Source organism: Siniperca chuatsi, linkage group LG9 (genome assembly GCF_020085105.1).
Source record: "Siniperca chuatsi isolate FFG_IHB_CAS linkage group LG9, ASM2008510v1, whole genome shotgun sequence".
NCBI lineage: Eukaryota > Metazoa > Chordata > Actinopteri > Centrarchiformes > Sinipercidae > Siniperca > Siniperca chuatsi.
The window spans coordinates 3,626,946-3,644,004 of record NC_058050.1 but is presented as its reverse complement, the minus strand read 5'-3'; the positions used below and the strand labels follow the sequence as shown (position 1 = coordinate 3,644,004).

Below are 17,059 nucleotides of genomic sequence, written 5' to 3'. Positions count from 1 at the left end.
TTTTTTTAGATTATAAGTGGCTCTATGTGAATGCAAAGCCCAGTGTTGACAAACCCAGACCCTGAACACCCTCCAGGCCCGCAGTTTAAAAAGTTGGGGGCCTTCGAGCTCGGGTGTCAGCCTTCCTTCTCGGATTTGCCAGCCAGAGAAGATGAACTTTCACCTCGACCTCCAAAAGGACCTTTTATTTCTCTGTAGCCGTTGACCATTTTACCTCCAGCTACTCGCCATCCATACACGCATCACTCCGTGCTGGCTGCGCGCGGGCGGATCGATAGGGCAGCATCTGCTCCGGGAAGTCGGCGGTCCCACACCGCGCACCGCTCCGCTGTTTCCAAACGCCAGAACTGCTCATCTCTGAAAATTAAACTGACAGACAGATATAATTAGTATGCGCCCTGCCTCCCTGCTTCTGCCTGTCGGTGTGTTTCTCTCAGAGGCCGGGCGCGCGCGCCAACGCGCACGCACAGGCCTGACCATGCAGAGATGTGTATTTATGCTTCGCGTGTGCACATAGGCTACAGGCACCAGTGCGCGTAGATGGTCACCAATCTCACGTGAACGAGCATGCACGCGGTCAAGCAAAGGTGCACGTAGGTTACAGGCCTGCATGCACGCACACACGCACGCGCTCATGCGCAAAATGATTATGAAGTCACACACGCTCATTACACACACTCACAAATTAGACACAAATTCAAGCAGAGGCCTACATATTGCACGCAAAATGGACATAAAATGACATTCAGGGGGACACTCTTGCGCGTGCGCACGCGCGCACACGCACGCGCGCCTGCAGTGTGACTGCTCGGTGCTGCAGCAGCAGCAGGTCGAGGGTCTTGTGGAAAAAAAAAAAAGGGTCGCATTGATCTTGTTGAGGGACTTTTCAGACTGAAGTGTTGGCGGCGTGAGTGAACGGAGCCGCGAGCTGAGTGCTGATTAAGAGCTGGGCTAAACACAAGCGTCACTTGACAGCATTTATTCCTGAAAGATGGAACAAGAGGAGCCATAAAAATAAAAGACATACACAATCCTTCCGGAATGTTTGGTACTAAAAAGAAAAAAATCCAGTATGTGGCCTGGTGTGAAGATGGCGCACAGCAGAGTGTAAGTGGAGAATTTTCCCTGAGTCAATAGGTTAGTGAGGCGATTTACATAATTGCATATTCACCCTTAATTCGTTTTTTAAATCATTTTAGGACCTATTCATCTAGTCCTGCACTGATATTAGAAATTAGAAATAAAAGTAAAAGGTATTATACAATTCTGATAATAATAAAAATCATAATAGACGAACCCCCTGACATGCTTGTGTATTATCTGGCTATATCCCATTCTGTCTCCGTGTTACAGATCATTTTTCACAGTGACAATAGCTGCAACACGTGTTATATAAAAAAAAGAACTAAACTACATTAGCTGCAGCTTGTGAAAATCCATTGATCATATACAATAAAACAGCCGAGCGCAGCAGAATGACCAGGATGTGCGCAGATAATTCATAAGTTGTGCATGCAATCAGCTGAAGAAGGCTTAACCTGTGGGGTTGTGAGAAAGGGAGCATCTCCACCTCCACACCTCCCCCGCCCCGTCACCCCCCCTCGCCCTCCTCCCTCCGGAGAGAAAGGGTTAATTGGAGTAGGAATTTCATCGCACATCTGTCAGATTTTTAAGGCCGTGACGCACTGAAAGCTGAGAGTCAATGTGAGCAAAGGGGAGGAGGAGGAGGAGAAGGAGAAAGAGTTGGTGGTGAGATCGATGAAGTGGCAGGCAGAGGGAGGAGGAAAATCTCACGAGATAATGAAAGAAAAAGAGGAGAGCTGCTAGTGTAGAGCAAAAAACGAGGCTAGACCCGGAGATTTTTTGGAGTGGAAAACAAAGACTGAGAAACGGGAACGAAGAGCTCGAGAGAGATTCGCCCGTGGCCGCAGATGGTTTTTGCACTCTGGTTTTGGTGAATGTAGCACCCCGGAGCGCAGCGGACCAATTGTGTGAATCTGCAGGGCTGCTCGGCGACACAATCGGAGACATGCACAGGACGGACAACAGCCGCGGACGCGCTCTGAGAAGTGGAGAATAAAGGTAGGATTTTGGAGCTCTAGAAACCTGCACATGTCGACGTTTTATGTCTGAATCGCCGTCATGTTGGGCAGTTAGTTAACGCTTCGTTCGGATTCATTACATGTGGTGTAAATATGCAAACGCACCGTTAATGTTCAGCGCTTCGCATGCGCGCTACTTCTGTATTCATAACTTTGCATAAGAAGGAAAAATCCCATATTCCGAAATTAGGTTTGGTTGAAGTGATTAAAACAGTGATGTCGGTGTTCTGGTGTGTTCCGCGGGATGTGTGAGGTAAAATGACTCAAATGCTTCTGTTATTGTTTTTGTTTGGGATGAAAGGCTACGAGTGTAAATTGGCGTTTAAGACCGAGGAGACGAACGTTATTTGTCAGTTTTTCTTCCCTGTAACGATGAAAGTTGACATCCAGCGGAGTAACAGCGCCTGTCTTGTCTCACGCAGGCACAAAAGCGAGGCTTCTGCCGAGGAACACAGCTGAGCACCAAAGAGACAAGAGAGCAGAGTGCTGATGCACAAGTGAGAATAAAATCACAGTTAAAGCTCCTGGTACTGTTGCAAACTCGTTTTCTGGGAGTTTGAGAGAGTTTGAAGACAGTACTTAACGTTATCAGATAATTAATTAGACACCCCATAAGCCCGGAAATCAATTAATTCACAAATCAATAAATCCATAGTCTGGTGTAACAAGAGACCTTCCAGAGAAATAGGACAGCTGTTGAACAACAATAACAACAGAAGAGCAACAACACACAGGAGCAAGAAACACACATTTATTTGTTGAAATTGAAGATGGATGGGAGTCTAGGGGAGATGTCCCTCCACAGCCACTCTGATCTGGCTCACAGCCAGGACGGCAGGGCCATGCTGCACTCGCGGGACCTTTCAGCTGCTTTCCCCAGGCCTTCCCTCGGGGGCCCCTCCATGTCTCTGGAGCCCGAGCCCCGTCCACCGGGCTTCGACCACTCCATGTCCGCACTGGGCTACAGCGGCGACTCCCCGTCCAGCTCCGGCAGCACCTACACCACCCTGACCCCCCTGCAGCCCTTTGATGACAAGTTCCACCACCACCACCATCACCACCCCTGCCTCCCTGTCAGCAATGTCATCGGCAGCTTCACCCTCATGCGTGAGGACCGGGCACACCTCAGCACCAACTTCTACAACCCCTACGGCAAGGACCTGGCCATGTCCCAGAGCCTGTCGCCCCCCTCCACGGGTTCAGGCCTGGGCTCCTCCATGCATGGCTACGGCAGCTTGGGCAACAGCCCTAATGGCAATGGTGGCCAGATGCTCCACGGTGGCTACGATGTCCACGGGGGGAGCCTCTTCTGCCGGACATCGGATTTTGGCCGCGAGATGTCGCCACCAGGCCTGGGAGGAGGCGATGTGTCAGTGGGGCATCAGCTGAACAAAATGGAGGCTCACCAGCACGCCCCCAGCCACCACCCTCACATCTACAGCCAGCACTACCAGCCCCACCATCACCCGAGCCAGCAGGCCTCCAAAATGGGTGAGCACCTGCACTCCTCATCGTCCGCCTCGTCCTCGCCCAGCGAGGGCATGCTGCCCGGCAGCGGAGGCGGCGCCGGGGAGGAGATCAACACCAGGGATGTGGCCCAGAGGATCATCACCGAGCTGAAGAGGTACAGCATCCCCCAGGCCATCTTTGCCGAGAGGGTTCTGTGTAGGTCACAGGGCACACTGTCTGACCTCCTGAGGAACCCCAAGCCCTGGGGCAAGCTCAAGTCCGGCCGCGAGACCTTTAAGAGGATGTCCCGCTGGCTCCAGGAGCCAGAGTTTCAAAGAATGGCCTCGCTCCGGCTGGAGGGTAAGATCTGGCTTTGCTTTCTATCTGCCTCACACACACACACACACACACACACACACACACACACACACACACACACACACACACACACACACACACACACACACACACATACAAACCACAACAACAAACAGACAAACTCTCTCTCTCCTTGTTTTCCCCAAACACCTTCCTTCTCCATATCTTCCAAAAAAATTCTCCTCTCCAGCAATCAGTATGCAGCTCAGGTTGAGACATGAGGAAAAGCAAAAGCATCATACTGATGTTTCCCTTCTTCACATCACTGTGAATGTACCACTGCTTTGGCTATTGTCTCAACAGCCTGGGTAGTAAGAACTTAGCAGCACATTGAGGACAGTGTGAGCAAGAAAGGGCCATATGTGCCGTTCCTTTGTTTACTTTGCTCCCAAACAGCTCCTATTGATTTGTACAGTAGCTACAATAAAAAAGCCACAGACATTTGCCCTCTTCTTAAATGAACCATGAAGATCAGCGTGAGCAGCAGTTGGCAATTTAATCGCTTTTGAGCCCACAAAATAATTTGTGCAGATATGCCATTCTGGAGCGATTGATTAATTCGAGCAGTGATTTATATCTGCTCAGCGCACGGCTGAAGTTGAGTTGGCAAGGTAGCTGATGCAAATTAGACTTGAGCTTTTGCCAGACGTCTTTTATCAACGTCGTCACTGAGGAAATTACTGCGAGGCTAAATACAAATGTTGTTCTGCTCTGAGGCAGCACCTTGCAGGTTTGTGAGCTTCTTCATATCTGGAAAGCAAGAGGTTATTTCTTTAACTGGAGGCGCATGTCATCTTTAGTGCTGAATTGATTAGTCAACCGGCAGATAATTAACTGACATCTGTTTTGGTAATCAATGAATAGAATTTACTTATCAAGCAAAAATGCTAAACATTAGCCCGTTCCAGATTCTTAAAATGTGAGAATTTGCTGGCTTTTCCTGTTTTATATCATTTCAAATACATTTTTGGGTTTTGTACTGTTGGTCAGACAAAACAGGCAATTTGAAGATGTCACTTTGTACTAAGGGAACTTGGGATTTTTTCACGTTTTACTATTTTCTGACATTTTATTTAACTCATACGATTATTTGGAAAAATAATAAAGTAATCGATAGTCAAAAAATCATTTGTTGCAGGCCTAGTAGCATTTATACAGATTTCACAGGGTAAAGATTTTTTTTTGAAAGGCACATTGTAATCTGCTGCTTGACATTTAATATTCTTTGGGGACGTGGATTGAAGACGCGACAGCACGCTGTACAGTGCCCTGTTACAGTGTTGTCCCTCCACAGGGACCGAGGGCCCATCTGATACACGGAGCACAGAAAGAGATCCAAGTGAACACAGTAATATGAGACGAGCATAGACAAGTGTGTGTGTGTGTGTGTGTATCTGCAAGTGGTCTGCTCACTGCGGGGGTCTGTGAGCAGTACGTGTGTGTGAGCCTGCCCAGTTGATCACTGCTTTACGCTCTCTGTCAGTAGCTCGACTGATTAAGCCCAACAACACAATAGGGTTCATAGGTAATGATTGTGCACTCTTGCAATCCCTTCACAATTATTGATCTTTGATTGTTCGGCTCTGAGAGCACATGTGTACATCCTCCATTCAGCAAAACGTTATAGCAATCACACCCAAACCTCTTATCTAAAGATGAGTTATCTCTGGGTTTGTTCTGTAATTTGACAGAAATGTTGTTTGATGAATCTAATCCTGCAACGTGTGAATGCTTTGTATGCAAAACACCTCTTCCTGTCACACGAAAACCTAATCTTCCTCATGATGAAACAGCCCTTTGTTCGTTTAAGCAGATTTCTAATCATCAATCATTCTTTTTTTTTTATTTACAGCATCCTTCATCTTTCTTCATCTTTACAAACGCAAACATTATTTTAACGAGTCAGTGCTCCAAGTCCGAGCAGCCGATCAATCAGACTCATAAAAAATTTAAGTCCCTACACAGAGAAGTGTGCTAATGTCTGACAATGCTCCTCTCTCTCTGCTCCCACACACTCTGAAATTGCATATTTAGTTCTTGGCAAAGCCACAATTTGGACAGCTCGGCACTTTTCTACATAACCTACTTTCCGAAGGGGGTTGTTGTTTTTTTCCCCCCCTGGCCAACCCCCTTTTGTTTAATTACAAGCCTCTATTGATTTCCATGGGAAAGAGCAGCACGCCTTGCCCACACACACCTCGGCCGCAACGGCGAATCGAGACTGGAATTAGAATGCGCGGTGCCCTGTGCTCCCCAGTCTGAAGATAGCTCAAGTGCTCTCTGCTTCACGCCTCAAGTTTTAAGATGATCCTCCTTAATGCAGCACTCGCTTAAATACATAGACGGCCCTTCAGTGTCAGCCAGCAGCACTGTGTTATTTTCATAACTATGTCTCTTATATATGGAGGGCTGCAGAGCTCTGTGCGAGTCTGGGTGGACAGTAATTATGGAATGTAGCTGCCATTTTGTCTTGTCAAATAATTGTCTTTCTTCAGATACAGTTTGCTAAACCTGGAGGAGGTGATCCCTCGGATTTATCCGCAGTATCTTGTGTTTCGTGTTTTTCTGTGTGTGTGTGTGTATACTCTATGGATTACTGCACTGTATATGAGATGCATCTCTAGCCCAACCTCAGGCTGTGGAGGAGGCAATCAGGATTTAGTCGGAGAAGAAGGCAGGATAAAGACCACACAGCCATGCTCCGACACTTAAGTCGAGGGGGGGGGGGGGATCAGAGACTATAACTTTAAAGATGATGGCCGAAGCCCTTGACTAAAGGTCTAAATGAATAAGAAAGGTCAATGCGGTTTACGTGTCGGCTCCAGTGCCCTCACCACCCCCACAGCAATGAAAGCCACAAAGCCTCGTCCACCTCTCGCTGCATACAGTTCACATTCTACTAGCGAGGCTCAAAGGTCAAAGCTGATTCCATTTGCATAGCAGGAATTGTAAATAGGCTGACGTGGCCTTAGCTGCGCAACACCTAACAAACAGGGTTGTTGTTTTTTGTTTTGCTTTTTTATCTGGCTCTTGCAGCTCCCCCCACTCCGGCGCTGAAGGGGTTAACCAGCCTCTGTGGGTCGAGGAGTCTGAGCTGCACAGATTTAATCAATAATTTCTATCAGCCCCTGGCCCAAGAAATCAGCAGGGGGTGGGCTGGGGGGTGGGAGGGGCGGGGGTGTGTTCTGGCTGGGAGGGGGGGTGTAGGTTGAGACGCCGGGGGGTAGGGAAAGGGCTTTCGATCACGTTTCACAACACGAGACAGGGGCATACATCATGATTAGGGGCTGTTCCCACGATCATAAGAAGCCTATAGGGGAATATTTATGTCTCCAGGAGTAGCCCCAGAGCCGGGGATTTATAGCATGGTAATTGTGAGCCTTTTACACATGATTACAGCATAAGGAAGCATTTACTTAATGGCCGGCGTTATGATCGTCAGTAAGGGAGAGAGCCGAGGATGGGATGGAAGCGAGGAGGAGGAGGAGGAGGAGAGCGGCAGGACACCCTGACTCCTCCAACAAGCCATAAATCCACGCTACAAGCAAGCTAGCCAGCACTATCATGTCTTTCCTTTCATTACTACATGAGCTGAGAGTGCACCACTGTATATACCCTCTATAGCTGCAGCCCACCTCCCAACCCCCAGCCCAGAAATATTGATGGTGGGGATGGTGTAACGCCCGTGAAAAATGTAGCATTTGGAAAGAATTTTTTTTTTTTCACTTGTAGTGATATTGACATGCCTTCTGACATCTTGGCCTCTTCAGATTTTAATGAGACGTGGTTCAATAACTCTCAGAAATGCAAACGAGCTCTGGATGCCCAAAAGCTAACAGGCACCTGTAATCTCAAGTTGACAAGAGTGTATCCCCGAGTCAAAACATTTCCTTCTGATAATGATTTTAGAGGAGAACACACGCGGGGAAATCACAGCGAGATATATTCATGTCCAGTTGAGTACTTAAGTTTCAGAAACTCAGCTGGATGTCAGAGCAATCAAAGTCAGACGGCGTTGTGCACACACACACACACACACACACACACACACACACGGCCCCCAACCCAGCTCTGATGCTGCTGTTTTGATGGCACTCGTGTGGAAAAGACGGCAGTAGGGTCCACATTTATTTCTCAAGCACTCTGCTAATGAGAGAAATTTGCCGCTGTGAGATTTAGGAGTGAAGAGCTGGTCATATAGTTAACATCAGCAGCAGCCCTCGCTGTGTGAGATGTTTCTCAATGGGAAGATGTAAGCCAATCAATTGAAAGTGTCAGGGCAGTTTTGAGAGCAAAAGGCAGCATGTGTGGTTTATATAATGTATGTTTGTAGCATGTGTGAGTTCGATTGTGTCTCGGTGTGAGTTAGGGTTTGAAATATGGGATTTCAAGGTTATTGCGAGCTGATATCTCCTTCTAATCGAGTCATTTTTGTCGATAATAGAGTTCCATAAACCTTGTTTTCTTAAAACAAGTGAAGAAATCTGCCAGTGCAGCAAGATAATTTCAACCAGTTTCCACTAGAAAGCAGCTTGTTTCAAGAATCTTTCTAAAATCAAGTGTTATTTTCCTTGGTTCTAGTTCTGTGTTCTGCTTTTTCCTGCCAAATTTCAAAATACAGACATTCATATCTGTAAAATTCTTTAAAAAGGTTCATTTGAGTAGGAAAAAGGTTGAAATAATCTTACTGCAGATTTCTTCATTTATTGTGAGACAATAAGACATTTGAGACTCTTTTTCTACGCAAAAATGACTTGCTCAAAATGCCCAGGGATTCAGTCTAACTCCCACATGTTTATTCTTCTGAGGCTGTGAAAGCTTCTGAAATAGCATACCAAATATCATGTCATGTCATCGGGACATTAAAATCCTAATTTAACCCTATACTAAATAAAAGAATAGTTTAAATATTGAAAACGTTATAACGCAATCATATTAATTAGCTTTTATTTCCAGATTCCAGACCTCCAGGCCAGTATTCAATTAAAGTCCAGCATCGGCACCGATCCACTGGCCCTCCCTTAGTTTGTGTGTGTATTTATTTGTGTGTTGGTGTGCACGCTCTGTTGTGTTGTGTGCACATACACCAATGCTTACACTTAGAAACGCATTTGATACCATCAGCAAAACAGTCGCTCAACCGCACAGTGCTGATTGAAACCTCTTAAAAGTGTGCATTTAGGTAATTGCACGACTCCCCCAAATATGTTTTAGTCCACTTAAGGCTTCTAAACACCCTGGGCAATGCCGACTCTGCTTGTTTCACTCACCCCTGACGTAACCGGCCTTTAATAGAAAATAAATTAGTTCCCCCTAAAGTGATTATTACTCACTCACTGCCGCCACATGTAAATGACTTTTATGAGAAACTAATGATGTTGAAGTGTCCACTAAGGGAAGGGAAGAGAGGAAGTGGAAGGATATGGACAGAGAAAGAGAGAAGAGAGGGGGGAGGAAGGGGATGGGAAGTTGGCTCGGTACACAAAGGCAGAGGTTGGTGTTGTGTTTCCTGTAAATACAGAATTACAGCGTGTTAGAGGTGAAAGGTCCAGCGATGGATATGCAGAGGAACATGCAGCCTGAATTCAAAATGCTCGTCTGATTCTCAAAATGGATCTGAGCTCGGCCCACACACATCAGGCTATTTTCTTCCTCACTGAACAAAACTGGCTTTTTTCTTTATTTGTAGGGTAATTTTTATTTTTTTTAAATTTCAGACGTGAGGAAATATTGATTATATTATTGGGCGGGTTGCCGCAGCTACAGTGGTGTTTAACCCAGACTCAGAGTTTTTATTTTGTGGATGGTGTAAGCAAGACTGACATCAAAAAACAAAAACACCAGAAGACTTCATCACCTCTATCACCTCTTAAAAAGTTTGAATATGGCCAACTTTGACACTGAGCTAATTTGGCAATAAATAATAACTGCTTTATCCTCTGTAGAAAACAGTATGAAAACAGATACAGAAATACAGTATATTAAATATTATATATTACATTTAAGTCTGACTAAAATGTGGCAACTTTACAATTCATTTTTTTAAAATGCAGCTACAAGATGTTAAAAAATTGAATTCATAGCTTTGAGTATTTAATGTATCTTACAAATCTGTTAGTGAATGATGTAATGTTTCTGGAGTTTATCTCTTGCTTTGGCCTTAGCGTTATTTTATCTTCTCTGACTGTAGATTGCAGTTTAAAACGTATCCATAAGTACTGTAACAGATTTAATAGATTTAACTACCACCTCTTACAACAAATACGTTGCAGAAATTACACTGCATCAAAAGAAAAAGAAGGTGAAAGATTTAGGCTGAAAATGATTACTTTTGGGTTCATTGGTCTTTTTGCAAAATGTGACATTTACTGTGCATCTGTTTATCTTTGAATGTGATTAATTTTTGGCATAGCCATTGTCAGTGGATGACACCAGACTTTGCACTTCGTCTTCAGGCCAGATACATGTAAATATTCACTGTTTTCCAAAAGGGAATGCGCATAATGAAAACCATGAAGAGCTCTGGCCTGGATGTAGTTATCTGTTTTATCCCAGCAGCCTACAGCAGCTCACTGGCAATAAGATGTGATAGGTTGAACATCTTGATTCCTTTACTGCACAATGAAACAAGTTGCTGATTCATCTCTTTTAACTAATCAAAGTTGCTTAGCTAATCTGTTTTCTTTCAACAAATCCACTTTCCCTCAGCTTAATCCATTTGTCCTAGTTAGCTAGCCAGTCTGTTAGCTAACCTGCTTCCCCTTTCCTTTTTTAATTGATCTTTTATCCATCTGCCTGCAGCCTGCAAGCGGAAGGAGCAGGAGCAAAGCAAGCTTGAGCGCAACCAGGGCCCGAAGCGCACCAGGCTGGTGTTCACGGACCTGCAGCGGCGCACGCTCCTGGCCATCTTCAGGGAGAACCACCGCCCGACCAAAGAGCTGCAGATCACCATCTCCCAGCAGCTGGGCCTCGAGCTCTCCACTGTCAGTAACTTCTTCATGAACGCTCGCCGACGCAACGTCAACAAGTGGGCAGACGAGGGCCGTCCCTCCTCCACGGGTTCCTCGGGCTCCAGCGTTTCCTCCTCCGCAGTGTCCTGCAGCACGGCATGATGACGGACCGCCGAGGAGGTGCGGTGGGGAGGGCACTGAGGGAGCAAGGGGGCACATAGACTGGTCTAGGCAGAGATCAGCCGTAATAAATGTCCTCCTCGTTATCATGATTTAATGAAGATGAAGCATTTTCCCAAACCAAAGTTGATCGCTCCCTTGAAATAGAAGGGGGCGATACCCAGAGTGATATGATCGCAGGATGTGAGGTCCTGCTTGTATAGTCAAGGGTGCAAAGATGATTTGACTCAAAGAAGAGTCACACCCTTACATAGACACCATCTCATTGCATTATTTTGATTATCTAGATTAGAGATAATGAGGGTATTACAAATCAGGAGAAAGCATATTTTGGTGTACCTTCAAATCTATAGTCATCTCTCCAAACGTGAAAAATCAAGAGGTGCCGTTTGCTCACATCTGGAGAGCTCCATTGTGTATCTTCTTAATCAAAAGTGTTCACCATCATCCAAAGACATTAATCCTCCCCCAAAGTTCTTATAGTCCTGTTTTTCCTCAAGAATCAAGGTGAAAGAGGAAGAAAAGGCATTTTTTTAACTTCCCATTTTTTTCTGAAGAACCTAATTTCCCTTTCTTAGCATGTATTTCCATGGCGATGGTTCCCAGGACTGTATGACGTTGTTCCAAGTTTGGAGCCTGGAATTATCAGGAGGGTTCTGTAGCGTCCGTGACTCCGAGCTGTCAATCATTTACCTTCAACGGGAACCTTTTCTTATATTTTGTGAAGATGGTCCTGCCTTGAATGAATCAGAGTTTTCAAGGGGGAACCGCAGTGCATCTCACAGTACGCCAGGACAGAATCAATAAACACAAGTTGGACGCAGAAACAGACTTGTTGGTGCAACTGTCTAGCTTTAAGACTCTCACTGAGCTTCTAAATGAAAGCTCCACAGCCATTTTTGACTCAAAATCAAGCCAAAAAAAAAAGAAAAAATTAAAAACAACCATTGAACAAAGGCTCCATGGGGAAGAGATACACCTGACACAATGTATAGTGACATTGTAGTATTTTTTCCACTCATTTCCAAACAACTGTACACACCTCTGCTCCATTACAAAATCTTTTTTTTACAGATGTCTAGAAAATGGAGGAATGTGATTCTTTCAGCCCTTTTTGTACAGATTTCAAGCACATCACTCTATTTATAGAAACACGTTGGAAGTGCGGGGCAGTTTGTTTCAGCCCTGCTGACGTACAAGGTAATTTTTTTGGTCCACAAAGGAAAGGCTTTAACATGCCTCCTTATAGCCAATAGTTAAATCAAACCAAGAACATTTCAAATGCAACTGCTGATTTGATCAATGTATTTATTACTGCATTTGGGTATTTATTGTTTTCCCTTTTTCTTTCCTCTCTCTATTTATTTGGTTATTTATTTATGCTATCTATATACTGTAAGTATTTATTTAACGATGCTCTCTATGTCTGTGTGAAACTGAAGACTTTTTCTGATGGGCACTTTTAGCTGTAGAATCCCATCGTAATACCAAAGATTAACATTGCCTCCCTGAATGTACGGCCTGAATCCCTAAACCCAGTACCCGATCCCAACCCAATCCAGCCCGACCCACCCAGTGATGTTATGTATCCCTCTCTATCTTTAAGGCCTGGCCTTTGTTTTTTTTGGTTTTTTTGTAGAATAATGGGGATTTCTTTACTCTTGCAAATGTCTCTGCGGTCAGCTCTTAATGCCAAGGCCAAAGCTTGTTTGAATGTTGTGATAATATTTATAATTAATAATACTATGAATAATGACAATAATGATAATAATAATGATTATGATGTGGCATCCCATAGGTTCACAGGTTGCTTGTGAAGTTGTGTTCAGGCCAATGCCATCTGGCAGAGTGTGTAAAGTGTCTTGGGACCCACTTAAAGCGCCGTCTGAGTGCGAGTCCTTCAGGGTCACATGCAAACGTATACTGTGTGTCTGCCTGGGGAAATGCATGGTTGTGACCCCCACCCCCTCACCTGCCCACCTCCCCAGTGCAGTGCAGACACTCCTGTTTATGTCCTCTCACCGTCCTCCACATGCCAAGCACTTCTGCCAGTTGTCTCAGTTCCAAATGGGTTCTTAGGGTTTGTTCCTGGACCTTTGGGGTTCAGTGCATTCCTCTTATCTTCTGGGGATCTTGGGTTTTTGTTCCCTGGGTTCTGAAGGTCTTAAGTATTGTCTATGGCCTCTTAGGGTCTTGGGGTTTGTCCCTGGTCCTCTGGGGTTCTTCTGGTTTGTTCCTCATCTTCTGGGGATCCCTGATTTGGTTGCAAGGCTTCTTATGCATGTCAGCTTATCCCTGGACTTCTAAGGGTCTACAAGTTTGTTCCTCATCTTGTAGGAATCTTTGATTGTGTTGCAAGGCTTCTGGGGCTTGTAGGGTTTGTCACTGGCCCTCTAAAAGCGTTAGAGTTTCATTCTTGATCATCTGGGGTTCTTGGAGTTTGTTCCAGGTAGTCTAGGATTCTTGGGGTTCCCCCAGCAATTTCCACAGGCACAAGTGATTTGATTTGCCAGCGTTTTGCATTGTGGATGCCAAAATCAGGAGAAACTCACCCAAGATCTGATTCTCTGACCCCTGTGTAAATGCCAAAGAGTGGCGAGGCTAGCTTGGCCATTTTCCACCCTCTCTCTCTCTCTGTGACTCTTTTCTCTCTCTTTCTGTCTTTAACGTAGGAAGGGGCGGATTGCTGGGGCCCCTTCACAGCGTGCACTTGAAAGACAGGCGGTCATGAAAGAGGCCATCGACTTTTTTGCGGACTTCAAAGAGGAGGCTTTTTTCATCCCGTCTCCTCTCTGGGTATCTGGTCTGGGGTCCGCTCTTGGCCAGACCTGTGGGCTTTAGGGGGCATTCAAAGGGGGCGGGGGAAGATCAGAGAGAAGGCTGAATCATCCAGAATGAGGATGGTGGTAGTGGTGTGTGTGTAGGAAAGGTGGGAGGGGGCTGTTTGAGGAATAGGAGCTGTTGGAGTAGTGGGGCATGGAGCTGAATTAAACTTTAATGAGCAACAATTGTAAGCATGCTGAGAGCGAAAGGGGGCAATGGTGGGGGTGTGCAGTTGAGTCTGTAGGAGGGGAAGGGGGTAAAAAATAAAAGATGCTCAGAGGATCCTCTGCCGACCCCTGCTCACTACTGTCATTGTATCAAAGCTGAGGTGACACCTTTCAGGTTTCTCTTTGTCTCTCTGACTGGGAGCCTAAAATGGAGACAGAGCTTTTTGTATTGAGCCACCTTCTGCTCCTGTCAAGCAGGGAAGCTCTTCCCTTTCTGTACAGAGGCCAGGCGGGAGGGAGGGAGGGAGGAGTGAATCCAGTTGGCTGCTATAGGTGATCCGCATTGCCATCTTAGCCTGCGGCACCCCCTAGTGGCTTTTCTAGAAACTTTACCTTGAAACGAGTCTGGCAGCCAAGGCCTTTGCAGAGCAATTCTGAGGGGAGCGGAAATAATGAAATAGCAGAACTGAAATGTAACATATACTTTCAGAACAAAAAAGAAAAAAAAACCTCAATTTTTTTTGGATGTTTAAACCAAAAAACAACCAAAGATTGATGGGTAACTGCTGAATCATTATGTATCATGGGTAGTTTTAGCAGTTCCCTATCAGAGCTACCGTAGCACTCAGAGGATTCAAGAAAGCACCAGTGGGGTTCCGCGTGCTGATTATTTATGTTGCATAGAACAGTATTATGTTGAGCTGGAACTGAGAAACTGACATGAGGCAGTGTCTTCAGATGGAAGTCTTTTGACTCTGTAAACCCCAGTGTCCCTGTCTGTCCCTGCCCTCTCCCCTGTATCTACATGAAGACTTTACCCATCTACCTCAACTGTGTGAGATGTTGTGTGGCAAAGATATTCCTTAACCAAAGAATCCATCCTGTCAGGGTGTCTGTCTATCTATCTTGTCTGTCCATTCGTCTCTTCTTCATGCCTTTTACTCCAAACCAAATGTGCTGGAATCAATCCGCAACAGGAGCCGAACGAGGCCCCAGTCCAGCCAAAGCTTAAGTCCAGTATGCTAGTGTTCCATTGATCCATGTTCTGTATATAAATAAAATCATTCTCAAGACCAAAAAAGGAGGTGACAATCGAAGCAAGGAGGATCTTGCTGTAATCAACGTTGCCTATTCCTTGTTTTCCGAAATCTAGAATCATGTGACTTGCTGTAACAGAAAAGCCCAAGAATCAAGCGCTCATCCAAAAATAAAAAAGGTTGTTGGAGACAGAAGCTATTTTTCCACATTTGTAAGCCACCCCTCCCACCCGTTTTTTCCAAAATGTTTAGTGTAGTTGAAATACTGTTCGATCCCACTGTTGTAAGTAGGAATTAATGAAATCCATACAAAAAGCTTTAAACGGGGAAGAGCTGAGGGAAATATTATATTTGACGGAGTCTGAGTTTCCTCAGCTTGGACTCGACCCACCATGCTTTATCGTGCCATTCTTGTCCATGTGTTAGACTTACTAATGAATGTGGCTAACCAACCAAAGGCTTTAAAAAAAGATACACAACACTTTAAACGTCAATCATGGTGGGACATTTTGTATCAACAACTAAAGAAAATCCCTTTGAATACCTCATGTGAAAATTGTTTGTTGTGATGTTGCACTAAAAAAATAAAAATGACTCATTTGTAACCCAACACTGTACTCTGTTGATTATTTCTGACCTTGTTGATAGCGTTAGCAGGGAAGCTCTCTGGGTTTTTAAAGGCTAACACCGACACCAATATTTTTTGGTGTTAACCAATACGTTGCAGTCTTAAACTGTACGCCTAAACTGGATTATATTCATCAAACAAAAATGCAAGAAATCACCCTCATGAACCCTGTATGTCCCTTAAAGTTGACCCTAAGTGTCTTTAGTTACGTTTTGCATGACAAATATACAGTATATATGTAGTATCTGCTTCCTTACAATCTACAATGATGCTTTAAGAAAATATTCAAACCCTAGACATGTTTTTCTTTTCTCAACATCAAATGCAAATATTCTAGATCATGTGTTCAAAGTTTTATACAAATCAGAATCAGAAATACTTTATTGATCCCTGAGGGGAAACTCTTTTCTTACACACAAGTTACTCAAGTTTTGAAGAAAAAACTAAAAGTAAGAAAAGCAAGACGACGAGACGGAGCAATGGCAACAGGCAGCATGCACGTTGGCGCATGCGCACTGGGGTAGACCAAATGTACCCCAAATTCTTAAGAGATGATAAAATGATTCAATGTTTTACTCTTTCCAGGTTGAAGAAGCCTTTAAACATATAGATAGTAAATCTTTCAATCAATATTACTGACATTCTTTGGTTGGCAGCTTTTACAAAACTAGTTTTGGAAAATATACTTTATTTGTTTTATTGCCAAGAAAGTCTGTATGCTAAATATGAAGTTACAGCCAGCAGCCAGTTAGCTTAGCTTACCATGAAGATGGGGAAACAGCTAACCTGGCTTTGTCCAAACTTTAAAAAAACTGCCTACCAGCACCTCTAAAGCTCACTGCCCAGCCAAGAAATAGTCCGGCACATAATCCATCTGTAAAACTACTACTTCTCGTTTTTACAGTTCATGTTTTTTGTACATATTAAACTAATTAGATATGACATGTTAATTAGTGAGCTTTAGAGGTGCTGGTAGGTGAATTTTGTTACACTTTTTACATTTACATTTTGTTCAGACATAGCCACGTCTTTCCAGTCTTAATGCTAAGCTTAGCTAACTAGCTGCTGGCTGTAGCTTCATATTTAATGGACAGATATGGTATCTAGCTAGGCGTATTTCCAAGAATGTTGAATAATTCCTTTAAAGGACTCTATTGACTCTATTTTAAGTAGCTCAGTGTTTGATGAGAGAGTCCGGAGAAAATAAAAAACAAACCAAAAGCCTTTTCTTCTTAGTCAACACAATGTTACTTGCCTGTAGGCAGCTAGTATGGGATATGCTATCACATCAGCATGTGCACAGGACAGCGATATTTACCAGAGACACAGGTATTGATTTTGGCGT

At 44.5% G+C, this 17,059-nt stretch overlaps 1 protein-coding gene across 1 annotated transcript; it reads left to right on the top strand.

The window, feature by feature from the left end:
• The first annotated feature begins 919 nt into the window (after positions 1-919).
• On the top strand, positions 920-15,696 carry onecutl (one cut domain, family member, like). Its single transcript, XM_044209513.1, has 3 exons — positions 920-2,082; positions 2,525-3,911; positions 10,731-15,696. Exons 2-3 carry the CDS (start codon positions 2,873-2,875, stop codon positions 11,039-11,041), a joined length of 1,350 nt encoding a protein of 449 aa, XP_044065448.1. The 5' UTR covers positions 920-2,082; positions 2,525-2,872; the 3' UTR covers positions 11,042-15,696.
• Positions 15,697-17,059: the final 1,363 nt, after the last annotated feature.